The sequence below is a fragment of the Netta rufina genome (genome assembly GCF_964035555.1).
Source record: "Netta rufina genome assembly, chromosome: 20".
NCBI classification, from domain to species: Eukaryota; Metazoa; Chordata; class Aves; order Anseriformes; family Anatidae; genus Netta; species Netta rufina.
The window spans coordinates 10874942-10897334 of NC_140144.1; the positions used below are offsets into that span (position 1 = coordinate 10874942).

A 22393-nucleotide genomic window follows, 5' to 3' on the forward strand; every position below is an offset into this window, starting at 1 on the left:
GGAAAGAAAGACAGTCCTTCAGCAGGACACTGAACCTTTCTCAAGAAGATGACAGAACCTAATTGTCCGTCTGTGGAGAAGCAGCCTATCAGTCTACTGCAATTATTCTCCAGCGGCAATACAATCCCTCTGTCTTAAACCAATTTGCACGTTAATTTATGTAAAAATATTCATGAATTTAAGTGTTTTGCTATTTCTATTTGAATAGATTTCACACCAAAAAAGTGATATAACACAGCTCGGCCTAACACAAAAATGCCAGTGTTCATGAGTGTGTCTGTTAAATATTTATTAGGGGAAACAGAAAGCCACAGAATCAAAATGAGGGACTGTTTGTACATTTACTTTTTCAAGGCTATCATATGATGGTCTTCATGCTGCTGACCGTTTCTGATGTAGATCAGTGTATCCTGAGTAGGTGGTGCTCCATTTAAACTTCATGCAGAGCAAGCACTTTCTTTCAATAGTTCCCAAACCCATAACTTTGTAGTAGAGGTAATCAAAGAAAAGCCTGAACGTTAAGAAAGAAACCTGTGGAAAAATGCTACTTTACTTGAAGAATTTTCTGTAGAATCCGCAATGCTGTTCAGAACAGCAAAATAGCAAGTCATGGACGCTATCTGCTTCTTCCACCCCTCTAGAATTAATGCACTAGCACGTTTCTTGTTTCCAAACTGAAGTACATTCACGTAGTGAGGTGTACCACAGCTTTATACTGCATTTCCCGAATGCTACTCTGAAAATCTGAGAGGCCTGGCAAGAAGTAGGAACCCCAATGTTAAAAAACAGGAAGCAACATTTCTCTTATACTTTCAGACATACATCACTATGAATTTAGAAATAACTGATAAATACAGCAGTGATCAGTGTCTTTCACTTTAAGCCAGTAAAGTGTATTTTCAATTTGTGAACTGACACAGTCTTCCCGATTCAGTTAGCTCTTCCTCCATTATCTGCACTGAACCATATCCTACTCCAGAAGCACATAGCATAGAGCATCTGCATTTCCATTTCCTACTGCTAGTGCAGGCTGTACCTCCTCCTGCCCCCAAATGTGAACAACTTAATTTTTGGTGTCCTGGTAAATAATACATATTTTTAAAAGGCCTCGATAAAATTTTCACTACCGTAAAAGGTGTCAGAAAACGTAACTAATACAAATGGATAAAGAATACACTTTATTTATCAGCTTTCAGAACACAATATAAGTGGGCAAAGCCCATGTAGCAGCAGACATTCTTAATACTGCACACAACATAGGAAAGGAGATTGGAAGAGCCCTTGTCTACACCTTTGGCGCAGGTTATGTTACAGATGTAACCAGACTAAGTTCAGTGGAGAAGAATTCTCTAACAGGAAGAGAACAGGAAATCAGATTTTTCAAGTCATGACAACTTTGCTGTTAGTCTCACAGAATCAGAGAGCTAAAGAACACCTTGGGTTGGAAGGGACCTTAAAGATCACCTAGGTGATCTTAGCCCCATGTCTGGGGCTGCCCCGGCCCAGGTGCAGCAGCCTGCAACTTGCTGAGCCTCATTGGGTTTGTATGGGCCAATTCTCCAGCTTGTGCAGGTAGCCAACTAGTGCTTCACTTCCTCATCCACAGACCTGAGAGAACACTGACAGGAGCTGCAGAGCACATGACGGATTAGCCAGGAAGTGTTGAAGAACTGGAAGCACCCAAGTTAAGAAGTCATACATCAAGAAACCTAAAATAAGAAGCCATTTGTTTCAGCTTCTTCCTCAACTACTGGAGTTATGCTACAACAACAAAACTGGGCACCTGGTCAGGGAGTTGACTCAGAAATACTGCAGACAGATGTTTCACTCAGGAGAGCACTACATAACAGTAGATAATGAATCCTTAGAAAAGTTAGTTTGCTGGATAAACAATGAGAGTTTACAAAAAAAAAAGTCTTTTATTTCTTAAACTGATGGAGTCCCTAAGCTACACAGCTGTGGATTTGCATTCGTGTGTTACAGGGACATATATTCACTTATAATTGCTGAGAAGTTTGTCTGCTAAAATGCAACCCGACTGTATCACATTAAAATAAATAATGAAATAGAAAGCAATTGCTGCCTACATTGGACGTATTACTATTCCCTGCACTCATCCTGTGTGCTCCACCTCAAAAAGTGCAAATATATCCACTTCCTTCTATGAATACTCGTATGCAACAGAATCAAGGAACACTACAACACTTATTTAGGAGGAAAAGAACTCATTCAAAGCCATACAGTAACACATTATGAGGTTCAACTCACTCACTTGGCATTGCTTTCTGCAGCTTCCTCTGCTTCCACGTCACCCTCACATTTTGCAGACTTGTTCTTTTCATCCAACCAGTCAGAGACATGTTTAAGGGCACATTCTACTGTTGATACCATGTTCTGGACAGCTTCAAGTTCTTCTGGAGATGGATAAATGGTTGAATGTTTCACCATAACATGGCGGTCATCGTTAGCAAAAGATCGGATAGATCTCTGTTACAAAGTGGGAAAGGGGGGAAAAGAAAGTTATTGGGTTATCAACAGAAGGACATCGTCTGAAGGGGAATCCTCTCTGACAGATGCAGGCAGGTGTTTTTTCATGATCATGGATTATAATCTTGGAAGATTACCAGAGGGAGGGAGAGACCAAACACTAATGCAGAATCAGCATTAAACTGGTAAAATGTATAAGGCCTTTGGTAGGTTTTATGGCACCTAGATTAGATGCCTACAAGCAACTCTTCTAGAATCACTTTGTTGGCAACTCCAACAGTCACATCTGGAGCACAGTTCATGTTTATCCCACTTTAGGATGAAATTAATTGTACTTCAGAAGTGCACTCCTCTCCTGCCTATCCCCCTTCACTTTGAAGAAGCTGTGTATAAGGCTACGGTGCTGAAGCAGGGGACCAGAAAAACCTGAGTTTCATTCCCAGCTTTGCAACAGCCAATCCAGGGTCCTGGGCAACTCCCTTCACTTTCAAGTGTCTCTGACTTTCCTCATCCTAGGGATGACTTGCTTGTTAATTTAGATTACGTTTTCAAAGCCAGTGAGAACAGACGTAGGCCCTGATCTTGCTCAAAGCAAGATCTTCATTATCCTGGAGATACAGGCTGAGTAACAGAACTGGGAGAAACACCCTGCCCGGGAATACTTGCAGGAACTCAAAAGATCCTGAACTTCAGTGATCTTTGCTGACTTGTCTCAAGCTTCAGTGGCTCGATAGCTCAAAGCATAGAGAAAAACTAGGGCCTTGATTCCAAAAGGTAATCACATTTCAAAGCAGGGAAATTCAGAACTTAAGTAGTCCAGGGTGAAAGCACTTGGGGCAATACCCATGTAGAGGAGGGCAGATGAGGAGAACACTCCTGTTTACAGAAGGCATCAATGCTCACCAAATACAACTTTGCTCGTTCAGGATAGGCTGAATGCAGCTGTACCTCTCCTCAGTTTATGCTAGAGCCAATGGCAACCCCTTTAGAAGGCAGTGAAATAGCCAGTCCCGTATGGTTTTGTTGCTGCTGCACATGAAGTCACAGGCACCACCTAGTACTGAGAGAGGCTTAGCAAACTGCACTGGGATTTACAAAGGCATGAATGAAAATTAGGACAGAGAGAAGCTGGTAAGAAATGACATAAAAATAGTTTATTAAGAATTTGAAAGAATAGAAAGGGATTAGACTGCTAATTAAAGAGTTTACAGTGAGACTGTAATACCTGAGTGACAGCGCTGAGAGAGGTAAATGTAACTGATGGGGTGACTTGTGCCAGGAGGTTATGGTTTGCCACACACTTATCCAAGTGAGACTTAGCTGATCTAAACAGGGACCTGGACCTGCTTTACCTCAGTTGTACCTCCACTTCATGAGTTTAACAGCACATACCCTGGAACCGCACACACTCTTGGGGGCTGTGAAAGATCTGAAAGGCCTCTGGGTTGAATCCTTGTTAAGGAACTGGTCAAGGCTTCCTGGCTTATCACATCCGTAGGTCCCTCAAAGGTCTATGTCACAATTTGCTCCCTAACTTCTGCACTCCTACCCAAATAGACAATTCAGATAGTAAAACCTCATCAGACAGGAGTCTGGTGTCATCCCCAGCACTTTCATAGGTTGCAAAATGTTGCCAGAAGGCCCCCCCTGAGGCTTATCTGCAGCCTGGTACACAAAGAAGCTGCGTTTCACTTCAGCAGTGAAAACTGACAAGCTGGAGTTCCTAATTCACACACACACACACACACACACAATCTCTTATTTCATGAAATATCCATCAGGAAAACAGTCAAATCAGTAACTCAGTTTAGAAGACATTTGTGTTCTTTTCTAACAGACAGGGACTGGCAGAATCAATTCTTCATTACAATTTAAGCCAAAAATAATAGCAAAACAAGACTTTTTAAAGCACAACATATTGACAACTCTGGTGTGTCACAAGTTCATCCTCTCTGTGCTCTGTAACAGGTAAAATCCTGTCTCAGGTCTTCTACATTGTTTTTTTTGTTTGTTTGTTTTGCTTTTAAATATAAACGCACGTCCTGGATATCATCCACAAGCAGCTACACAAATGTTAGCTGCATTTACAGTTTATTGCATTTACTCTCATTTTGTTTCTCTCAGCAGTAATGCTGCCCTTTTGTGAACGTGACTTTAGGACCTTATCATCGCGATCCTTGATCACAATCCATTGTCTCACACAATCCCAATTTGCAACTAATACTGGGCAGACAGGAAACGACCCCTCAGCCTGTCAGATACACTCGGTGTGTACTGTTTACACACATCTCATCTACGCTATTAACAAAGCGTGCACAGAACTACTTGCAGTCAGCTTTTCATGCACACACACACACAAGTATGAATAATCAACACTCGCTTTTGTGAGGGAGGGTGGAAGGGGAAGAGCAGCATTCAGTTACGCAGTCTGCAAGTTCAAGGTCATTCGTGCTGTCTGCTACAGCTTGCCAATGCTGGTTTTATTAGAAAACCTTATGAGCATCCCCTTCATTCATATTTAATAATTCATGTAATGCAGGCTCACAAGACAACTCTCTGGTTTAAAAAGGCTGACAAAATATCAAACCTCATTTGCTTTGCTCAAAGCATGCAGTACCATCTCTCATTTAGTGCAAGGTCAGAATATCCCTTCAGTCTTGTTTTATCAGGCCCCACGCAAGACTGTCAGCAGAGAATATTACTAAAGCAGCCCTATGAAGATGACAGATACCTACCATGGTTTGTTAGTGTTTCAGCTTTTCTCTTCCTTTCTCCTTTTCCCTCCTCCTTGGTGTCTTTGCTAAGCGCTGTTTTGCCTGACAGAACCTCTTCATAAGCCTCTCAGTCCCTTGACAGCTCAAGAGTTCATAAAGCCAAGATGCTCTGAGAGTCACTTTCTGTAATTCACCTGGAAGAAAAAAAAACAACACACAAAACACAAACAGACACGAAAAAAGAACTTGAAACCAGAAGAAACAACATGGTAATTCCAAAAAGTGCTCAGTGCAGAACACGATATCGAACCGCAGAATAAAGCGAGCTGGATGCATGGTGGGGAAGGACTCGCTGAACTGTTTATCTCAGAGCAATACAAGATGTTAGAGAAAGAAACTTTCTGTGAGGTGCCCACACGTATGTAACCACTGTCCCATGCCAGTTAGAGCTCCCCTCAGCACGGTTTGTCAGCCAACTGGCAATCCCAGTTTCTGTTATGAGGAAGACAGGAAATCCAAAGTCTCAAATATGTTCTGTATGAAAGCAACTTGAAAAGACTTCTATTTTTACACTATATTTAATTATCAAAAAGTAATTATCAGCTGAAATTCCCAGTGCATCGTTTGATCCTGAGTGCGTCAGCTGCTGTACAACATGAGCTAAGACTCCAGGTAGCAATAACTGTACGCTGTTATTAAAAAAAAACTAAGTGCATTACAACAAACTGAAGGCATACTAGTTGTGACAACATTCAGCTGAAATAATTCGCACTGCTTTTTCTGCCCTTGTATGTCTTTTTGCAGCACACAACAGCTGAAAGAGCCTGTAAGAGCAGCCCTCTTGTACTAGACTGGGAGAATGACCAAGTGGTTGGTGTGCAAGAGAAGAAAGGCTAAGCTCACTGCACAGCACAACATGCAAGTCCTTGCAGAAAACTGTTTTCCTTTCATTGCACATACTGTTGCATCAGCTTTTCAGCAACATCTTGAAGGAACTGGAAGCCCTGTCAGTAAATTTCCGCAGACACGCACTCAACACACACACAAATATTTTACTTTTCTTCTATGTCAGTCCTGCTTCTCTAGTTAGAAATTAAAGGCAAGTTTGGCAGCTACACAGGTATAGGTGAGATGACTTGAAAGTTGAGTAGATGTTTAAACTTCAGAGGTGTAACAGGAAATAATTAAAATACTGTATCTGATAGAGACTTAAGCATTCCAAGGGAAGGGCAAAGGCAACCACAAATTCTTCTTTATGATTTTCTCCATCAAGAAGAAATGCAGTGGGTTTACAGGACCAATAGCTTTGATAGTAAGTGCCTTATAATTATTTATTTGTATCTCATGCCACAGGATTTAGGATGCAAATCTGAGTTTAAAAAAAAGCAGCCAGACAAGAACACTATGCCGAGGCCTGTCTGCTTCAGCAGCTGAAGACTGCCAGGGAAGAAACCCCAAGAGAGTTAAATGCACTCATACTAAAAATGCTTGGGAAAAGCAAGCTAATAAAAACCCTGAAGGATCTAATTTCTCCTCACAAAGGCTATATATCCTACCAAGTTATGTTAACACTCAACCAAATCGCTTCCTAGAAGCAATCAAGGAAGATGTTCTTTAATGGGACCGGATTCCTACCTTAAGAGACCCTGAAAGCCAAGCAGGGTCAGCCAGGAGCACAAACAAGGCAGGATTACTGCTTTGGCACTATTTGGGCTATGAGCTAGTCGTAAGCACTTCCAAACTCACTAGCTTTACACCATCTCCAGAACTGACCAGACCCTGAGGTCTTTTTGCTTAGCTCTTCTATAACAGCAGTAGTAATAATAAATAATATTCTTTTGAGTCAGCAGATGGCAAGCTAGAGAGACTTTTACCAGACATGTTTCCAGATCATCTATTTCGAATTAGATGGGATTTAGTTTGAAGAGAGAACCACCTTCACATACCCCGTTCTTCCCTGCGACTCCTACATTTCACATTTCCAGTTTGCTGTCTTCTCTGGTAACTGTAACTTGGCAATTCCAGGCAGAGAGAAGGGCATTGGAATGTGTTGCTGACTTTAGCATATGCCCAGCACGACGTCTCTAGACTCCAAGCAACACCCCAGCCTGGACTCCCTCCTAAGACTACTGCAAGCTGTTGCTTATCAGCTTGTGCAGTGTATTGAAAGCAGATGGACAAGGATAGCTGGCTGAGCAAATTCTGGTGCTTCAGTACGTTACTGAGCAGCCTGCTGTCTAGAGGGCAAGTCTACAGGCTCTCTCACAAGCTCTGAAAACTGCCATACCTCAGGGTGCAATTCTGCGTGTATTGAGAGCTTTTCAGTGTTCTTTGAAAATCTGAAACAGGCTGAAAAGGAATGTTTCACAGCTGTGAATCTTTTACTAGAAAGACAAAGCAAAACCACCACCATCTCCCAATACTTTGCCTTAAACGGGCCATAGCCATCTTGTCTTTAAGAAAAAAACCTTTGAGACAAGGTTCAAGTTTCAGTGACGAGCAATAGCTGCATGAAGACATTTTTGATTTCCATTCTACCTACCCTTTTTCTCAGCAGTGAATGGCTGAGGTCTGGGCATACACAGCTGAAATAAAAAGGGACTTTATTTTCCACTAGTGCCTGTCATTATAACAACTCAACTAAAAAAAAATCCCGCAAGCTGAGTTGAAGCTGACATACATGAAAGTCACGTTAATGACTTGCAAGTCACTGACATCCTAAGAATATTTCACAGAAACACGCAACGGAATGAAAGCCTAATTTGGTCCAGACTTCAGAGATTTTTTTAAAATAAAGGACTAAACAGGAAGTTTACTACAAAAACGCAGACGCAACGTACAGAACAAAGTACGTTTGACAACACGCAGAATTAAGGAAAACTAAAAATCAAATCTGCTCCAACCATATGGACCAAGGCAGCAGAACACGGCTCAGCACTGAACACATCAGAAAGCATTATGTGGAGCGAGCAGCAATCCCATAAATCCAACAGCCCCATTTTACTTGCAGGTTACAGCAGGATACGTGTCCCCGCGTCCTCAGGGAGCAGCAGCTGAGGCCCAGACTAATGGCACAATAGCGTAACGCACGGTTGTCCGATGCAAGGGCTGCCACCTCCCCTTGCAAAAAACTTCTAGACAAAGCTCCTAGCGCTAGTGAGCCCTTGGTGAACTCAAGACAGTCACTTTACCTGTAGATCATGTTGACCTAAAGCACAAAACAGAGTAAACACTCGCTGTCTCCTGATCTGGAGGAGCTGAGCAGAGTCTGCAGGGTGGTTTTACGCCACTGGGGATCTGACACATTAGAAATGTTACTAAAACACCATGACAGTCTCTCAGTGTTTCCATTAAACATCCCATCCCGCACAGAGGCAGTTTATGCATTGGCACAAGACAAACAAGGAAAAGAATTTCAGACAAGGCCTTTGCATAGGGCACATTCCTGCATCTGGCACTTGTGCCCTGGGAAGGAGGCGTTTAAACAGCCAGGAGCACCAAACCTGCTCCCCTACCTTTAGGTGCAGGCAAGTGAAAAGCAGAAGCAGGTACCTGCCCTCCGTAAAAGCTGACCGGTAAATCCCAAGCCCAGAGATTTAGAAGGCCCTGAGCGAGGTAGCAGCCAGCTGAAGCAAAACCACCCCCCCCAGCCTATCCCCTTACCGATGGCTGCTCCTGGAAACTACAGCTTACAGCCCACACCACCCTGAGATCGCTCCACGTTTGTGTCAGCAGCACAGCAAGGACAGCGCAGGGTGCTCATAACAAACGGGTGAGCATCCAGCACAGACTGGGGAGCATCACACAAGGCAATGGAGCAGAACTGGGATTTACACAGAGTGGGTGAGAAAAGGTGTAACCTATCTTTTTGTTACTTTTACAAATCGGAATAAGAGGCTTGCAACTTGAAATTGCAGGTTGATTTTAACTTCTGCTTCGCATTGGGCAGACAGGTAGGTTTTCGTCACACTGCACATGGTGCTGCCGAAAATATGCTGTGTTTTTCTGCAGTAAATTTTTTTGTTGGCCTTCTGCCAAGAGCCTTTCTGGCAGCATCTCCCACAGTTGGAAACTGTGTATCTGGGTCAGAAAAGACAAGCCGCTTTTCAGAACGGCTCAATACATTTGGCAGAGATGCTGATATTATAATTGAACTCTTTCAGCAACTCTTTTTGTGATGTACCCAGACACCAAACAAAACAAGATCTGCAAAGTTGATTAGTGTCAAAATAACAGACAGAGAAATAGCAAAATAGTTTTCCCTCATGTTAAAAGTATCAACAAACCAAGAGATACAGATAAAAACCACAATTCACAGGGACTGAATGCAGCATGGGGCATAAATATCTGCAGAGTATGAACAGCCTTCAACTTGTGCAGATGTTTGCTATTTTAGATCCTGACACCCTGCATGCTGTACAGCATTGCTTTCTTCACCGCTGAAGAGAAACCCTTGCCGCTCACCATCACATAAGCCACCTGTGAAGGAAGGCGATGGTAGCACTAGGAACCATACCTAATAAAAGACTCAGATCGCTTCTACCAACATGCTCAGCATCCAGCTTCACCTGCAGACTGTACAGCCATACGAGTTTTATTATTTTCCAAGTAATACAATTCCTGGCAAAGCTGCATCTGGTTTAGCCTTCAGAAGGCTGGAATTTTCCAGCCAAATAAATAATTACAAAGCAACAGTCCAGCTAAGAGCTGGGAAGGTACTTCCCACAGCAAACCCGGACACTGCACACAACACACACTGAGTCTAGCATTGCTCCTGCTTGCTCAGTTCTCATGCCAGTTTGAGAAAAGGCTCCTGTGTTCCAGGTTCTCAGGAGCAGCCAGGCAGGCACACACTTGGTAAACAGACGTGCAGTGATAACACCACAACGCAGGAACCACCCAAGCCACCTCCCGGCGCTAATGCTCACAGTGCAAGGACAGCAGCGTTCAGACAAGACTGGGGAGGAAGCTACTGGAAGAGCTCCTAGAGAGGATTTGGCTGCACTGAGAAGGACAGAGATGGGGACGGAACTTGGGGACCTTCGGTTGCAGTGATGCAAACAAGTATGTGTAACTGCAAACAGGTGAACACACGGATTCCTCCAGGTAGTAGAGCAAAAAATAAAAAAAGAGGGAGAAAAAACACCAGCCAAAATAAGTCAACTCTAGTAAAGAAATCCAAGTTTAAGAATTAAAACCAATCAATCAGTTCATTAGATTAATTGATTAAGGTAAAAGGAAACAGCAATGTACAGAGCATAACTCACATTTTTAGCTCGTGGATAAGTTAAATAAAAAGATTGGTCTAAGAGGAAAACATCACTACCCTAGCAGGAAGGCTAAAAAGGAACATGGAAGCACGGCGTAAGCAAGTGCACAATCCTTGGAAGAAAGAAAACACCGTGTTCTGGAGAACCACACCAGGCAACCTCAGAAAGGAACGCACATCAGTAGGAATAACTGCAGATATCAAATTATGATGTAACAAAAGAAAAAAATAGTTTGAGGGCTCAACCAGTCAGAAACATCCAAAACAGAATGCCTGTGAAATTGAGTCCTATAAATAAAAACTAAAATATCTTAAAAGGAGAACTTCTTGGCAGCATCTTTAAAAAAATCGCAATTAGATGGTACATAAATAATTAATAGTGAAGCATTCATCTTGAGACTAGACAGAAACCACTACTAGACTCTCCACGTCTGAAATGTTAAACTGATTTCTGACTTCCAGCAGGCATTCCTGCTCTTCTGGCTAAACTGAGTGCTGGAAACCAGAAGCTACTTTGAAGTACTCACCTGTTAGTGAAGCAGTCAGAATTTGACATCAACATTCAGAATCAGAGAATTCCATAGAACAGACTACATTGAGTTACAGTTGAAGAATTAACTAAATTAATAAAAAGAATTACATTACACTGAAATGAAACCATCTGCAATGTCAGTTTTCCCAGAGACAGATTTGGCTTAAGCGAAGTTCTGGATCTATGCCCGAAGTTACATCACGTTCCCCAAAACAGAATCGCAGCTCTACCTCCTCAAGCACACAGCGCAGCTTAGCGCCATGCTGGGCTTCTTACTGCCCAAGCCTTGCCCTGCGCTCGGATCCCAGCACCTTTACAGACCTTCATCTCCTAGCCACTTTCCATCCCCGTATTTCTGTCCACAGCCTTACTTTCGAGGCTTTTTGTTCCAGAACCATAGCGGGAAGCAGCCACAATATTGAGGAGAAGAAGAACTGGGACACTCCTTCCCTAGCATCCTCCAGCTTAACTCAAAAAGCTGCAGTGCCCCAGTTTCTTTCCTGTTGTGATTCACACCCCAAAGACTGCGGGTTGACCTACGCTGCAGCCTGCCAACCAGCAGCATTTGACACACAACCGGGATGGGGAAAAGACCAAGAGGTCACTCATCAACCCAGGAGAATGAGTTCTCCGCAGGACAGCGAGGCCAAAGCAGCACACACACGGAGCAGCAGGTGCTGCAGCCTGCATGCTGGAAATCACGGCATTCCTTCCCCATGTGGGAAATGAAACGGGGAGTGAGACAGACAAACAGAACTAGATCAGCTTGGTGGTTTGCACTTCTCATCAAGTGAAGGAAGGATAATTGCATGAAGCAGTAACTTCTTACCTCACCCAAGGACAGCCTTTCGGGTGACACGCTAGATCTCAGCAATGAGTCTATTCCTGTATAATTTCATATTCAGAAAAGCCCTATTTGTACTTAATCAAAAACACTCTTATGCTTCAAACTAAAATCAGAGCAGACTTTTTTTTTTTTTTATTCTAGGCACATCAGATAGGATAAAATAGCTTATTCTAAAAGACTAACGATCTTATCTGTTAATATTTGTAAAGGCGTTAAAAAGAAACACACGCAAGCTCACAAATAGGCTATACATGAAACGTACCTGGTATCTCACACAGTTGCTTCTCTCACAACAAGGCAACACAACCCTCCCAGGAAATATCTATTCAATTTGAATTCCTAGAAGATAGTCTCTGCAGGTATCATTTAACATACAGGCTTACTGCCATGAAGTATCATTAGCCGCTTCCTGGGCTCTCCAACAGGTTGGTGTTTTGTGACCACTCACCAACGTAGAAGAAAGCATTTCAGACATTCCTACATAAGAGATGCAGACCTTTTTCCTTTGAGCTACCCGCTAGTTCCTCCATCAGTAGGTTAGACCATGGAAGAACCATGGAAAAATTTCTCCTTGCACACTCTGAAGCACCATGTCCTGCTTCCCCTGTCTTGTCTGCGTTACCAATCCCTGTTCAACAGAAGCACAGCCACAGCAGCACGTTCACAAGTTCACCAACACATACAGGTTGCTTACAATACACGATCTGCCTCTCCCTTTAGTACGACAGCAAGAACTCCCCAACAGCTCCTGCATCAGCTTTCCATCTGCATCCAATCCAAAACATTTTGCTGAACAAGAGCAACGACACAAAGAGCTGAGGTACAGGTCAGCTGCAGCGGGCACTGTGAACAGACAAACACCCAGCGCAGCAGTAAGGCTGTGGTTGTGCTTTGTGGGGTAGCATCAAAGTTAGGGGCATTCTCCTTCAAGCCAGGTCCTGCCCCAAACCCACAGAAACTCTCAAGCACCAATGCTGCTCATTACGAGTTTCTTACTGTAGAGGATGCTCAGATCTGTGAGTTTTCAAAAGATCTTATTTCAATAAAGAGCGTTCAGTTAAAACTGCTTGCAAAACCATTCAGCAGCAGAACACATTTGCTGTAGTAGGTGATCCCTGCTCCTGGTCTCAAGCGAATACATAACTCAGCAATTTGCGAGATGAAGGAGAAAAGTAACAACTTTTTTTACAACAAAAGTCTGTGCTGTAGATAATACATATTTAGTAATTCTGTCTTACAAATAAGAATGTAAATACTGTATTTTAGACAGCATTGAGATCTGTATTTTTCCAATGCTAACAAAAAGTTTTAATTTCAAAGGATTAAGAAGTTTTTAAGAATAAATGCTGTTCTGATTAAATCCCAGCAACTCTTAATAGCAAAATTAACCAACAGCTTCTCCTCTAGAATTTCTTCCTTGAGGTCCCCAGTGGCAGCACATGAGGAAGCTGGCATTTTCAATATTGCAAATTCATGCTGGATATGGTGCACATTAGCCAGTTTAAACATTCATGACTCTCCACTTAAATGCATTTTCTAGTATGTCAGTCTTGCTGCCTTGGTGACTTTTTTTAAAAAAGAGAAAAGATTCACAAGAATTTGGAAGAGAAGACTGCTAGCTAGTCTCTGCTAGCGTTATGCAAAGAGCTCTTGTGGTCTCTGCCAGTCCACATCTGCCATCAGACTTGACCACATTCTAGTGCCACTTGGATGACCAGACAATGCTCCAGTCCTGGTATTTTCAGCCTGTTCCTCTGTTACCGTGCATTGTCTCAGTATTCTTCTTTGTCTTAGATCATTATTTCCAGGGAAGCCCGAAGCTTAGTGCCACAGTATGTAATGCCACAGAAGCGTTTAAAACAAAAACTGTGACTACCATTGTAGGCTGCTTAGGAAACAGAAGCCTCCTCTTTGGAAACTCTCCCTCACAATGCTGCAGCTCCGCAGACAGTCTGAGCTGCCCAGAGGAGCAGGGCCGAGCGCTGCAGAGTGCCCTGGCTGCCATCTCCTTTCAGCCTCAGGATGGATTTACTTCAAAGGCACGATAAACCTATGAAAATATTTGAAGTAGTTTATTTAGGCATGAAAGCTAGCAACAACACCCATGATGAGAATAAAAACCAACGCCACATCCACATTAGATGGCAGAGAAGAACAGTCAGCCTGACCTCAGCAATCAGCACAAAGCCAGCAACCCCCCAGGATGTTGTTACGAGAACATGGATCCAGCTTCGTTGCTTCCCTTAAGTTTTTACATGGTGCCATGAATTCCTTTAATCTCTCTTCATAGGTAACAATGTCATCTCCAGTGCCGCTTCACTCGGAGCAGCAGGCACACTCCTGGTTCTTGGTTCATTACCAGAAGGCTCCCTCATCTTCACCATTCCCCACTGTTTTCCTTAGGCCCTGTAATTGCCAACCTACCTTGCTCTCTCTCTCAACGTTAAGCAACACCTCTGAACATCAAAATATAAGGCTATGACCAACACCAGAGGCTTGGAGGCAACTTGCTTGCCACAAGCCAAAGGACCGAGCCATTTGGGGGGTTTGTGGAGGTTAGGAAGATGACATCCAGGTTAGGAAACAGAAGTGCGTGACAGCAACTGCAATGTAAAACAGGGTGCATGCCCATTCTTCTCTGAGGGAAGCAAATAGAGTGTGTAATCGATAGCAGCACTCAAAATGCTCTCAGCTTTACAGGAAGATCAATTTACAACAACAACAAAAATCTCACTTTCTCCCCAAAGCCCCCTCTGTACACTATAGCTGCTAGAAGTAACACTTGAAATTGTTATCGAGGGAAAGACTGTAGAAAAACAATCTACTAAGTTTGTTTATTTTGGGTCATTAACTATTTTGTGTCTAGCCACATCAGCTTCCCCTGATAACAGGGAACCTGCTGTTCCCAAAAGCAACAGTGAATGTGTTTTTTTTTTTTTAATTTTATTTTTTTCAAAGAAGGTGTACTTGGGAAGCCACAACACGTCAGGGTATGACTGCACAGATCAAATGCACAGGGCAACATCAAAACCTAAATAGAAAAACAGCTACTTTATAAATCAATGGAATTTCTCCTAAGCTGGGCAATAGGATACAAAACCTTTCAGCCATCAGTCAGCCGTTATGACAGAGCTGTATTACAGTCCTAATGTTTTGCTTACCTGCTTAGCCATCTGTGTCTGTGCCATGTCACTACACCATCATTATTACAGGATACCACGGCAAAGGGAAAAAAAAAAAAAAAAAAGAGGGACATGAACACTGAACTCTAATCTTCAGAGCACAAAGAATCTCCTTAGTTTTTACAGTCTAGAACTATACTTCTGGTGGTAAAAAGAAAAAAAAAAAATCAGATCCTAATGTTCTCAATATAACTGCTTCTACCTACGTAGACCTCTCAGCACAAGAAAAGAAAGGTTACTCCCTGGAATTCAATGGACAAATTTTACCAGACAGTTTCCTGCTTTACCAAGACAAAATCTGCAAGTTAAATTTAGAATGATGATTTCTGCAGGCACTCAGATGTTTCTGCTCTAAATTTTCTAGAAATTGCAAATTAGAAGTTGGCAGACTTTAAACTGACCCAGCATGTGTCTGCTGTAATCCAAATCATATTCTGTTCTATTACTCTGCAAAACTGTTAGGAAAAAATCATGCCTTTCAACACATGGTTTCAGACAAGTGACAGAGACATTCCATTTATCCCTGTGCCGAGAACAAAACTTTAGTGTTTTTTCTTCTTGGAAAAACACCATGAAAATTAAAGCTAATAGAGGAGTCAAAGGCAGTTCCATGGCACTCCAAGCACTGTTGCTCAATAGGACTACTTATATAACTAGGTTCATTTCGAGTGCTTGGGGTAATTTTTTTCCATGTACCACGGGGCAAATATGTCACACTTCTAGACTCTGGCCTCATTCTTAAATCTGATGAGCTGACACGGACCAAAACAGGCAGGTGTCACCAGGCTGCTCTGTGGAAGTGACCGGCAGTCCCCGCAAGTTCCCTGCAGCCCCTGCGAGTCCCTAGCACTCTGCTGCCATTCAAGAGATTTTTTTTTTGCAGCACCATGAACAATAAATTGAATGAAACAGCTCGGAGGTTACAAACTAAAGAAATATGGGTCATTACTTCTCCATCTACTGGTAAACAGACAGTACTACCCAGTGCTCCACCGCTGACCTGTGGGAAACAGCAATCTTCGGCTTAACCTAGCAGCAGGGACTGAAGCATAATAAGCTCTTCCATTTTGATTGCAGTAGGAAGCTCCGATGTGCTTTTTCGTTAGAGAGCAAAACGCTCCCTGAACGTAGCTGTGCGTGCAAGAATTTCACAGCACTTCCTAGCCATTACTTCCCCAGCCCTGGTAACAGGTACACTTTTGATGCTGTTTGCATTTAGAAGAGACCCCATCTCCAAAGACTCAAGTGACATTCCCAATGTCATTGTAAATCTATGGCAGGACTTGGAAAATAAATTAGTTTTTCACTTACCATACACACTAAGCCCTGGAGTGTGCCACAGCCCCCACCCCACCAGCTTTCCACCCCTTACTCAGCCTTCTTTAGTTCAATTTGCACAGACGCTGTGCTGCTGGCTGCCCTCACTCGCAGGAGCGGAGCCATCCTTTGCAGGCCAGCTTGGCAAAGAGTCCCAGCTAAATGCTTGACAACAATTACCTGCAGATTCATGGCATCCAAATTAGCAATTCAGTATCTGAATATGGGGTGATTAATCTCAGGAACTGAATTCAGAATGTGTCCTATTTTCAGACATCAGATTTTTTGAGCACTCCACTCTTTGGAAAGTCAGACTGACACAGACTCAGTGACCCCCCCCGTCTTTTTCAGAAGAGGACAATGGAGTCCCTCTTTTGTTAGGCAGCAAGAGGCACACAGTCTGTTCTTGGGAAGAACAGAAGCCAGCAAAATGAGGACATCTCAGGACACCAGCAAGGGCCATGAGCCGTTCAGCAAGGTGAGGGGAAGCTCTGCAGCCCCATTCCATCCAGCAACCCCTTCCTCAGCATCACGCATCGCGCCCTGGACACCAAGTTCCAGCACAGTATTTTGGTTTTGAAGGAAATTGATTTCAGGCACGCTCAACAATTTGAATCCAAGTCAGTATTGACATGAGACACAAACCACAGAAAAAAATCTTTGTCATTCAAGGACCGGTGTCCCGTTTTCCCCCAAATTTTGAGCTCAGAAGATTTCCTCTGATAACAGGCTGGGCAGGAGGAACCCTGCCCCCAGTTCTGGGGCATTTAGCTCATAAATGTTGAGATTAAATCTTACAAATGCTGCTTCTTGCAAGCATGGACACACGTTGAGGGCTTCACTGCACAAGCCTCCCAGGAATAACTTCAAAGGCAGCAGTAAGAACCCAGCAGCACATCATGTTCACATCTCACGGCTGTTACCAACTCTGCCAGAGACAAAAGGCTAAACTTTTTAAAAGTTGTGTGCTATTGGCACCTTAAAGGCTCTCCAAATTCCTCTCCTAGCACCACTGCTGGGAAAAGGAGGAAAAGAAGCAACTTCTGCTTTCATTGGGACATGCCTGTTTCTGTCACCTGGCAAACGTCAGGTTTTACACTGTCACCATGATTTTGCTTTAAAATAACAAAAAAGGAAACCAAAGTCATGCAAGTATATGTAGATGCCTACAGACAATGCACATGTAAAAAACCAACTAATTTCTCCTATTAGCCAAGTCACCAACACACCAATTTAGGCCTCAAAGACTTCTGAGTCCTCGCAGTCACCCAGTCACAGCACATTGCAGCCTGCCAGCAGCCCCGGCACAGGGATGCGATGAATTAGAGCCACACACAAGAAAAGATCAAAAGACCAGCGCAGATCCTAGCCTGCAGTAGCCTGTGGTTACTGCGGAGAGCACTGCAAGGGAATCAGGCGGTTGGCTTTGCCATGCGGCATTTCTGAAGCTCTACGTGGCACAGGCTACAGAAGATAGGGGAGCTCACTCCCCTCAGAACAACAAAAGCAGCCTTCACACTAGATACCAGCTGGCCCTCTATGTGGCCCCAACCCCATCAGCCTGACAGCACCTCTCTTACGAACTAAAGAAGAAAGCCGAAACTCCAGGATGACCAGGAGAGCAGATGTCAGCACTTCGCTTCCCCCTCCTGTGCCCACATCACACACCTCAAACAGCATCTCTTCGATATCACGATCCCTACACGAAGCCCAGCTCTGCCAGAGCACCACTTTCCATCGCTGTTTGTTATGTGACTCTACCCTCCTTCTAAAAACATCTCTTAGGCGCCTAAGAAACAAACAAAAGGAAAGCAAACACAGCCAACAGTTACCGCTTCCCTCGGGCTCCACGCACTCTGCACATGTGGTTCTCTGGGCAATTTTCTCTCCCTCCCGTGAGCAGCACAGTGAGCGCCTCCAGAGCTCCCTGCTCTTCTCCTCCCCCCGCACGAGGCTCCGCAGCCACCGTTCCATCACTCCTATGCTGAATACCTGCAAGCTGTTCTTGTGCTGCAGTGCTGAACAGCCACGGCCCTCTTACAGCATCCAGGATGACAGTTTTCTGATCTGTTCCAACATTTTGAAGTATGAAGGAGACTTAGGGCTGTATTTTGTGCATGCACATTATCCAATTATTAACCAATCTGCCAATAAAAACGCTAAACACACACAAAGTCCTTTCAGGAAACATTCCAAACTTTGTGAACACAAGAGGAGCACAAATAGAAACAGAACAAGAAAAAGAAAAGAGAGGAAAAGTACAGCAAATCCCTGTACTCCTCAGCTCTCAGCCAAAACTGAATCTTCTCTGTACCGAGCATGAGACTTGCTACTGTACTGCACGAAGGGGGTGAAGAGCCCCCATTCAGGCACGGCGCACCTGCTAAAGCTGGCAGTGAAATCAGTCGACTCCTGCAAATCAGTAGTGCCCAGTGCAAACAGAAAGCCAGTTTTTATTTTTCTGGCACAAGAGTATGGCGAGTTCCACGTGCAGATCAAACATTTACAAGCAAAAGAAAAGAACCCAGCCAAGGGGGTCACATTAAAATAAAGATTACAGATCTCAGTGTGAAAGCAAACAGTAAGCCTACCATTGAGTCCGTCCCAAGCCCAGATGAGCTCTCCACAAGCAGCTCCTCCAAGGAAGAACTGCAGGGAGGCAGGCTGAGCCAACTTCAGCAACTGCAGAAGCACCGGCGTGATAGTCAAACACTGCAGTAACTGTACAAGCATCAGGAGCAAACGGATACTCAAACTACTGAAGGAACTTCTGGCAGCTTCATCTGGACTCTACCTACCTACAGGCAAATCACTGATCCAAATCAGCTTAATTCAACTCTCTGCTCGCCTGTTTCTCTTCTACCTTAACGTTCTTTCAGAACGCTTGCTTCTTCCAAAATTTCATGGAACTTGACAGAGCCTTCACAGAAAGTTTTGCAGACATGGTGCTGCAAGAATGACTGACATCCTGTAAGGAAAAGACCGATGGCACCTTCCTACAGTGCTGCTGCCACTTCTCACCAGGGGTGGAATGCTGTTATGACAATGACACTATGCTTATGTTGCTTTACTAAAAGCACACTTGGAAACATCTCAACGGAAACCAAAACAGAGGTGTGTTATTTTTCAACTACACAGAAAAATCAGATTCATTTGTAACATGCAGTTATTCCAACACTAATGTGGAATCTCTATTAAGTGGCCTGAAACACTGCACTTACGCACTTGGGAAGTTGTTCAGCTAAGAACTGTAGTTCACCCAACGATGTTTAAGGCAGGCCATATCTCATCTCCCTTTTAAGAATTTCTTTATTAAAGTCAAAGTTTCTCAAAGTTGTGGCTTTATCAGCAGTCCTGTTCAAACCCTCCTTACGAGAAGTTTTTTTCTCCCCTCAACTCTGCAGTCCTATTTTGTTTCTTACTGAAACTTGGCACGAAGCTCAGGCTCCCGACCCATAGCAAGAAATTAAACAACACAGTTTTGCTCATTTGTTTTTGAAAGAGTCAGGAAGTCTCCAGTTTCAGTTCTTCAGTGTTCTGGCTGAGGAGAAACAATATATGTCAAGCTTCAGAAGCATTCAGTTCTCAATCACTATCTGCAAAGTTAATCAGAGACCTGCTAAAGGCACACTTGGTAAAGTACTCTTGTTATTGGTCTATTACACAAGGCCACGTCCACAAAAACAGACTTTTGGTCAAGAGCTCACTACTTATATAATAATGACTCCCATCTACTTGGAATAAGCCACATCCTACATCCCATGGGCTAACAGAGAAAAATTACTAGATTCCCCCAAAAGATAAAGCAGATGGTAGGGAAACAGCCAACCTACTAAATATTACAATCTCATTCCCACAATACTGTTAGAAGAAAAGAAACATAAGGAAGAAAATAGTTTATTTCTATTTTTGTGCCTTTTCTGATGATTGTTTCAAACAGTACCATCACTATTTAGATGGTGACACTTGTTTTTTTCTAAAACGTGTAGTACTGTGAAATCTCAAAAGGAAAATTATCATATTGGTAAGTTGTTACAGCATAAGCATGCAAAGAAGTGCTCTGAATCCAACTGGTTCCTTAGCAGGAGAGTTTTGACAGGAATGGAGTCCAGTTGCATCCAACCATCTTTTAACACAACACAGTGTAAAAATTATGTATTTAGAAGTTACAACAGCGTCAGGTTTCACGTAATTTGCTAAGACTGAAAATTCAACCAAACTTTTAAAATTGTCAGAAATACCACAGTTGCAAGAGGTTCTTATTCGCCTTCAAGGTGGGAGTCATGATTCTTTTCTCTTACACAAATTTAGACAACTGTGTTCTCTTTTCAGCCTCCTGGCCATCTGTGGAGATGGGGAGGTGTGTGCAGATGTGGGCTCCGAGCAGAACAAGCGACTTGTCTGAGCTCATATTTTTGGCAGCCGCCAATTTCACCCTCACCCACCAGAAGCGGAGAAGTTATCAGCCTTGTCTCCAACCCCCCTTTTCCCAGTGTTTGCCTTTCTTTCTGGCTTTTCTAGAACACTTGTCACCATATTTACCCAAGTACATATATTAGTGGTTTCAAACTAACAGTTTTTGTGACAGAGGGAAACATTTCAGGTCTTTAAAGGGGAACCTGAGACATGAAGAAATGAAATCATGTGGTAAATCCACAGCAGAACCTGAAAAGGAGCCAAATGCTCCCATAATCAATACTTTCAGTTTAATCACCAGACTTCTTCACCAGATCAGTGCTGCTCTGTGCCTGGTTCTGAAGAGTTTATTCTCCGGGCTTTTTATCAATGTCCAGTTGGAGAAAGAACACTCGCAGTTCTCCTGGGCTTGAGCGTGATGCGCCTAACACAACAGCCCCTGTTCCATACATAACAAGTGGCACTTCTACAGCGATGCAGCCACCCATCCTTAAGGTCATCCAAGTGGCATAGCTGACCACTTTGAGGCAACAAATTACATCTCTATACGATTAAATACTGGGACAGCATGACTAGGTAACCAAAGAAGCCCTAATGTATTTGTTAAGTCCAATTATCCAGACATCAAATCAAGAGATCATGAAGCTTTAGGACATTAAATAGCTGCTCCACAGCGCGCTGCCCTCTGCCCAGCTCCAGGCCAGGCGTAGGACCAGGTCATCAAGAACATAAACAGCTGGCCCTTAAACTCGGCTCCAAATTGATTAAATGTTAACACACATTAGTCAGCACTTTTACATCAACTGATTACACGTTATTTGTTTCTAGGGTTAAGAAAAACATCCACAACCCAATTCTATTCATCTTATCTTGTAAGGTTGCCCGGTGGGACCCTTTATCACCACGCTACATGCTCTAACAGACACACAGACCCAGCAGCGCTCTGGACAGCTGAATCTCCTACCACAGAGAAATCAAATGTTGTTTTTTTCTGTCTAGTACAAGCTATAATCTTTTTTTTTTTTTTTTTTTTTTGAAATGGACTTGTGCAACATTTACTGTAGACTTCCATCCAATGTCCAGGTGATGCATTTAGTACCACCATTCGGGGTTTTGCTAAGCAGGCTGTAAGAAGAGCGGCTGTTCAAATTAAATGCCTTCTTTAGTCCTGCACATACTATCCAGCAGTTTTAAAAGCTTCACCCATTTCAACAGCAACTAAATTCAGCGGGATGCAGCATGCTGGCTTCTTTTCTTGCTCAATTTTGTGTATGCTTTTAAAAGAACAAAGATGGGAACACTCAAGAGACAGCACGTTTATGGGACAGGTTAAATAGGTAGACAGGTAACAAAGTTTGGGCTGCTACCTCATAACAAAAGCCAGTGCCCTGCAACAAATAGCAAAATTTTTCATGCCTCCTCAAAGGTTAACTCTGTGACTTTACAAAATCCACAGCTAAAGATCCTCCCCCTAAATATATATATATATTTCAGTTTCAGAGTGTTGTTGCCACTAGGATAAACCCTTCTGCAGTGAAATCTCACTAGACAAGATCAGCAGTGTTGCGTGCCCATGAAAATCCTGCTCCCAAGCCTCAAGTGTGTGACTGCTTTGCCAAGGCTCATTTG

The 22393-nt window shown here is 43.2% G+C and overlaps 1 protein-coding gene across 8 annotated transcripts in view; it reads right to left on the reverse strand.

The window, feature by feature from the left end:
- The window catches only part of STRBP (spermatid perinuclear RNA binding protein), a 67107-nt gene that overhangs the window by 39311 nt on the left and 5403 nt on the right, over positions 1-22393 (reverse strand). For all 8 annotated transcript variants that reach the window (XR_014619012.1, XM_084299091.1, XM_084299090.1 and 5 more), the window contains exons 2-3: positions 5223-5395; positions 2273-2487 (exon numbers count right to left, since the gene is read on the reverse strand). Coding sequence is in view for 7 of the 8 variants with exons in the window: in XM_084299091.1 (XP_084155217.1) it covers positions 2273-2487; positions 5223-5225 (218 nt within the window). In the remaining variant the exon portion in view is untranslated. The remainder of the gene's footprint in view (positions 1-2272; positions 2488-5222; positions 5396-22393) is intronic.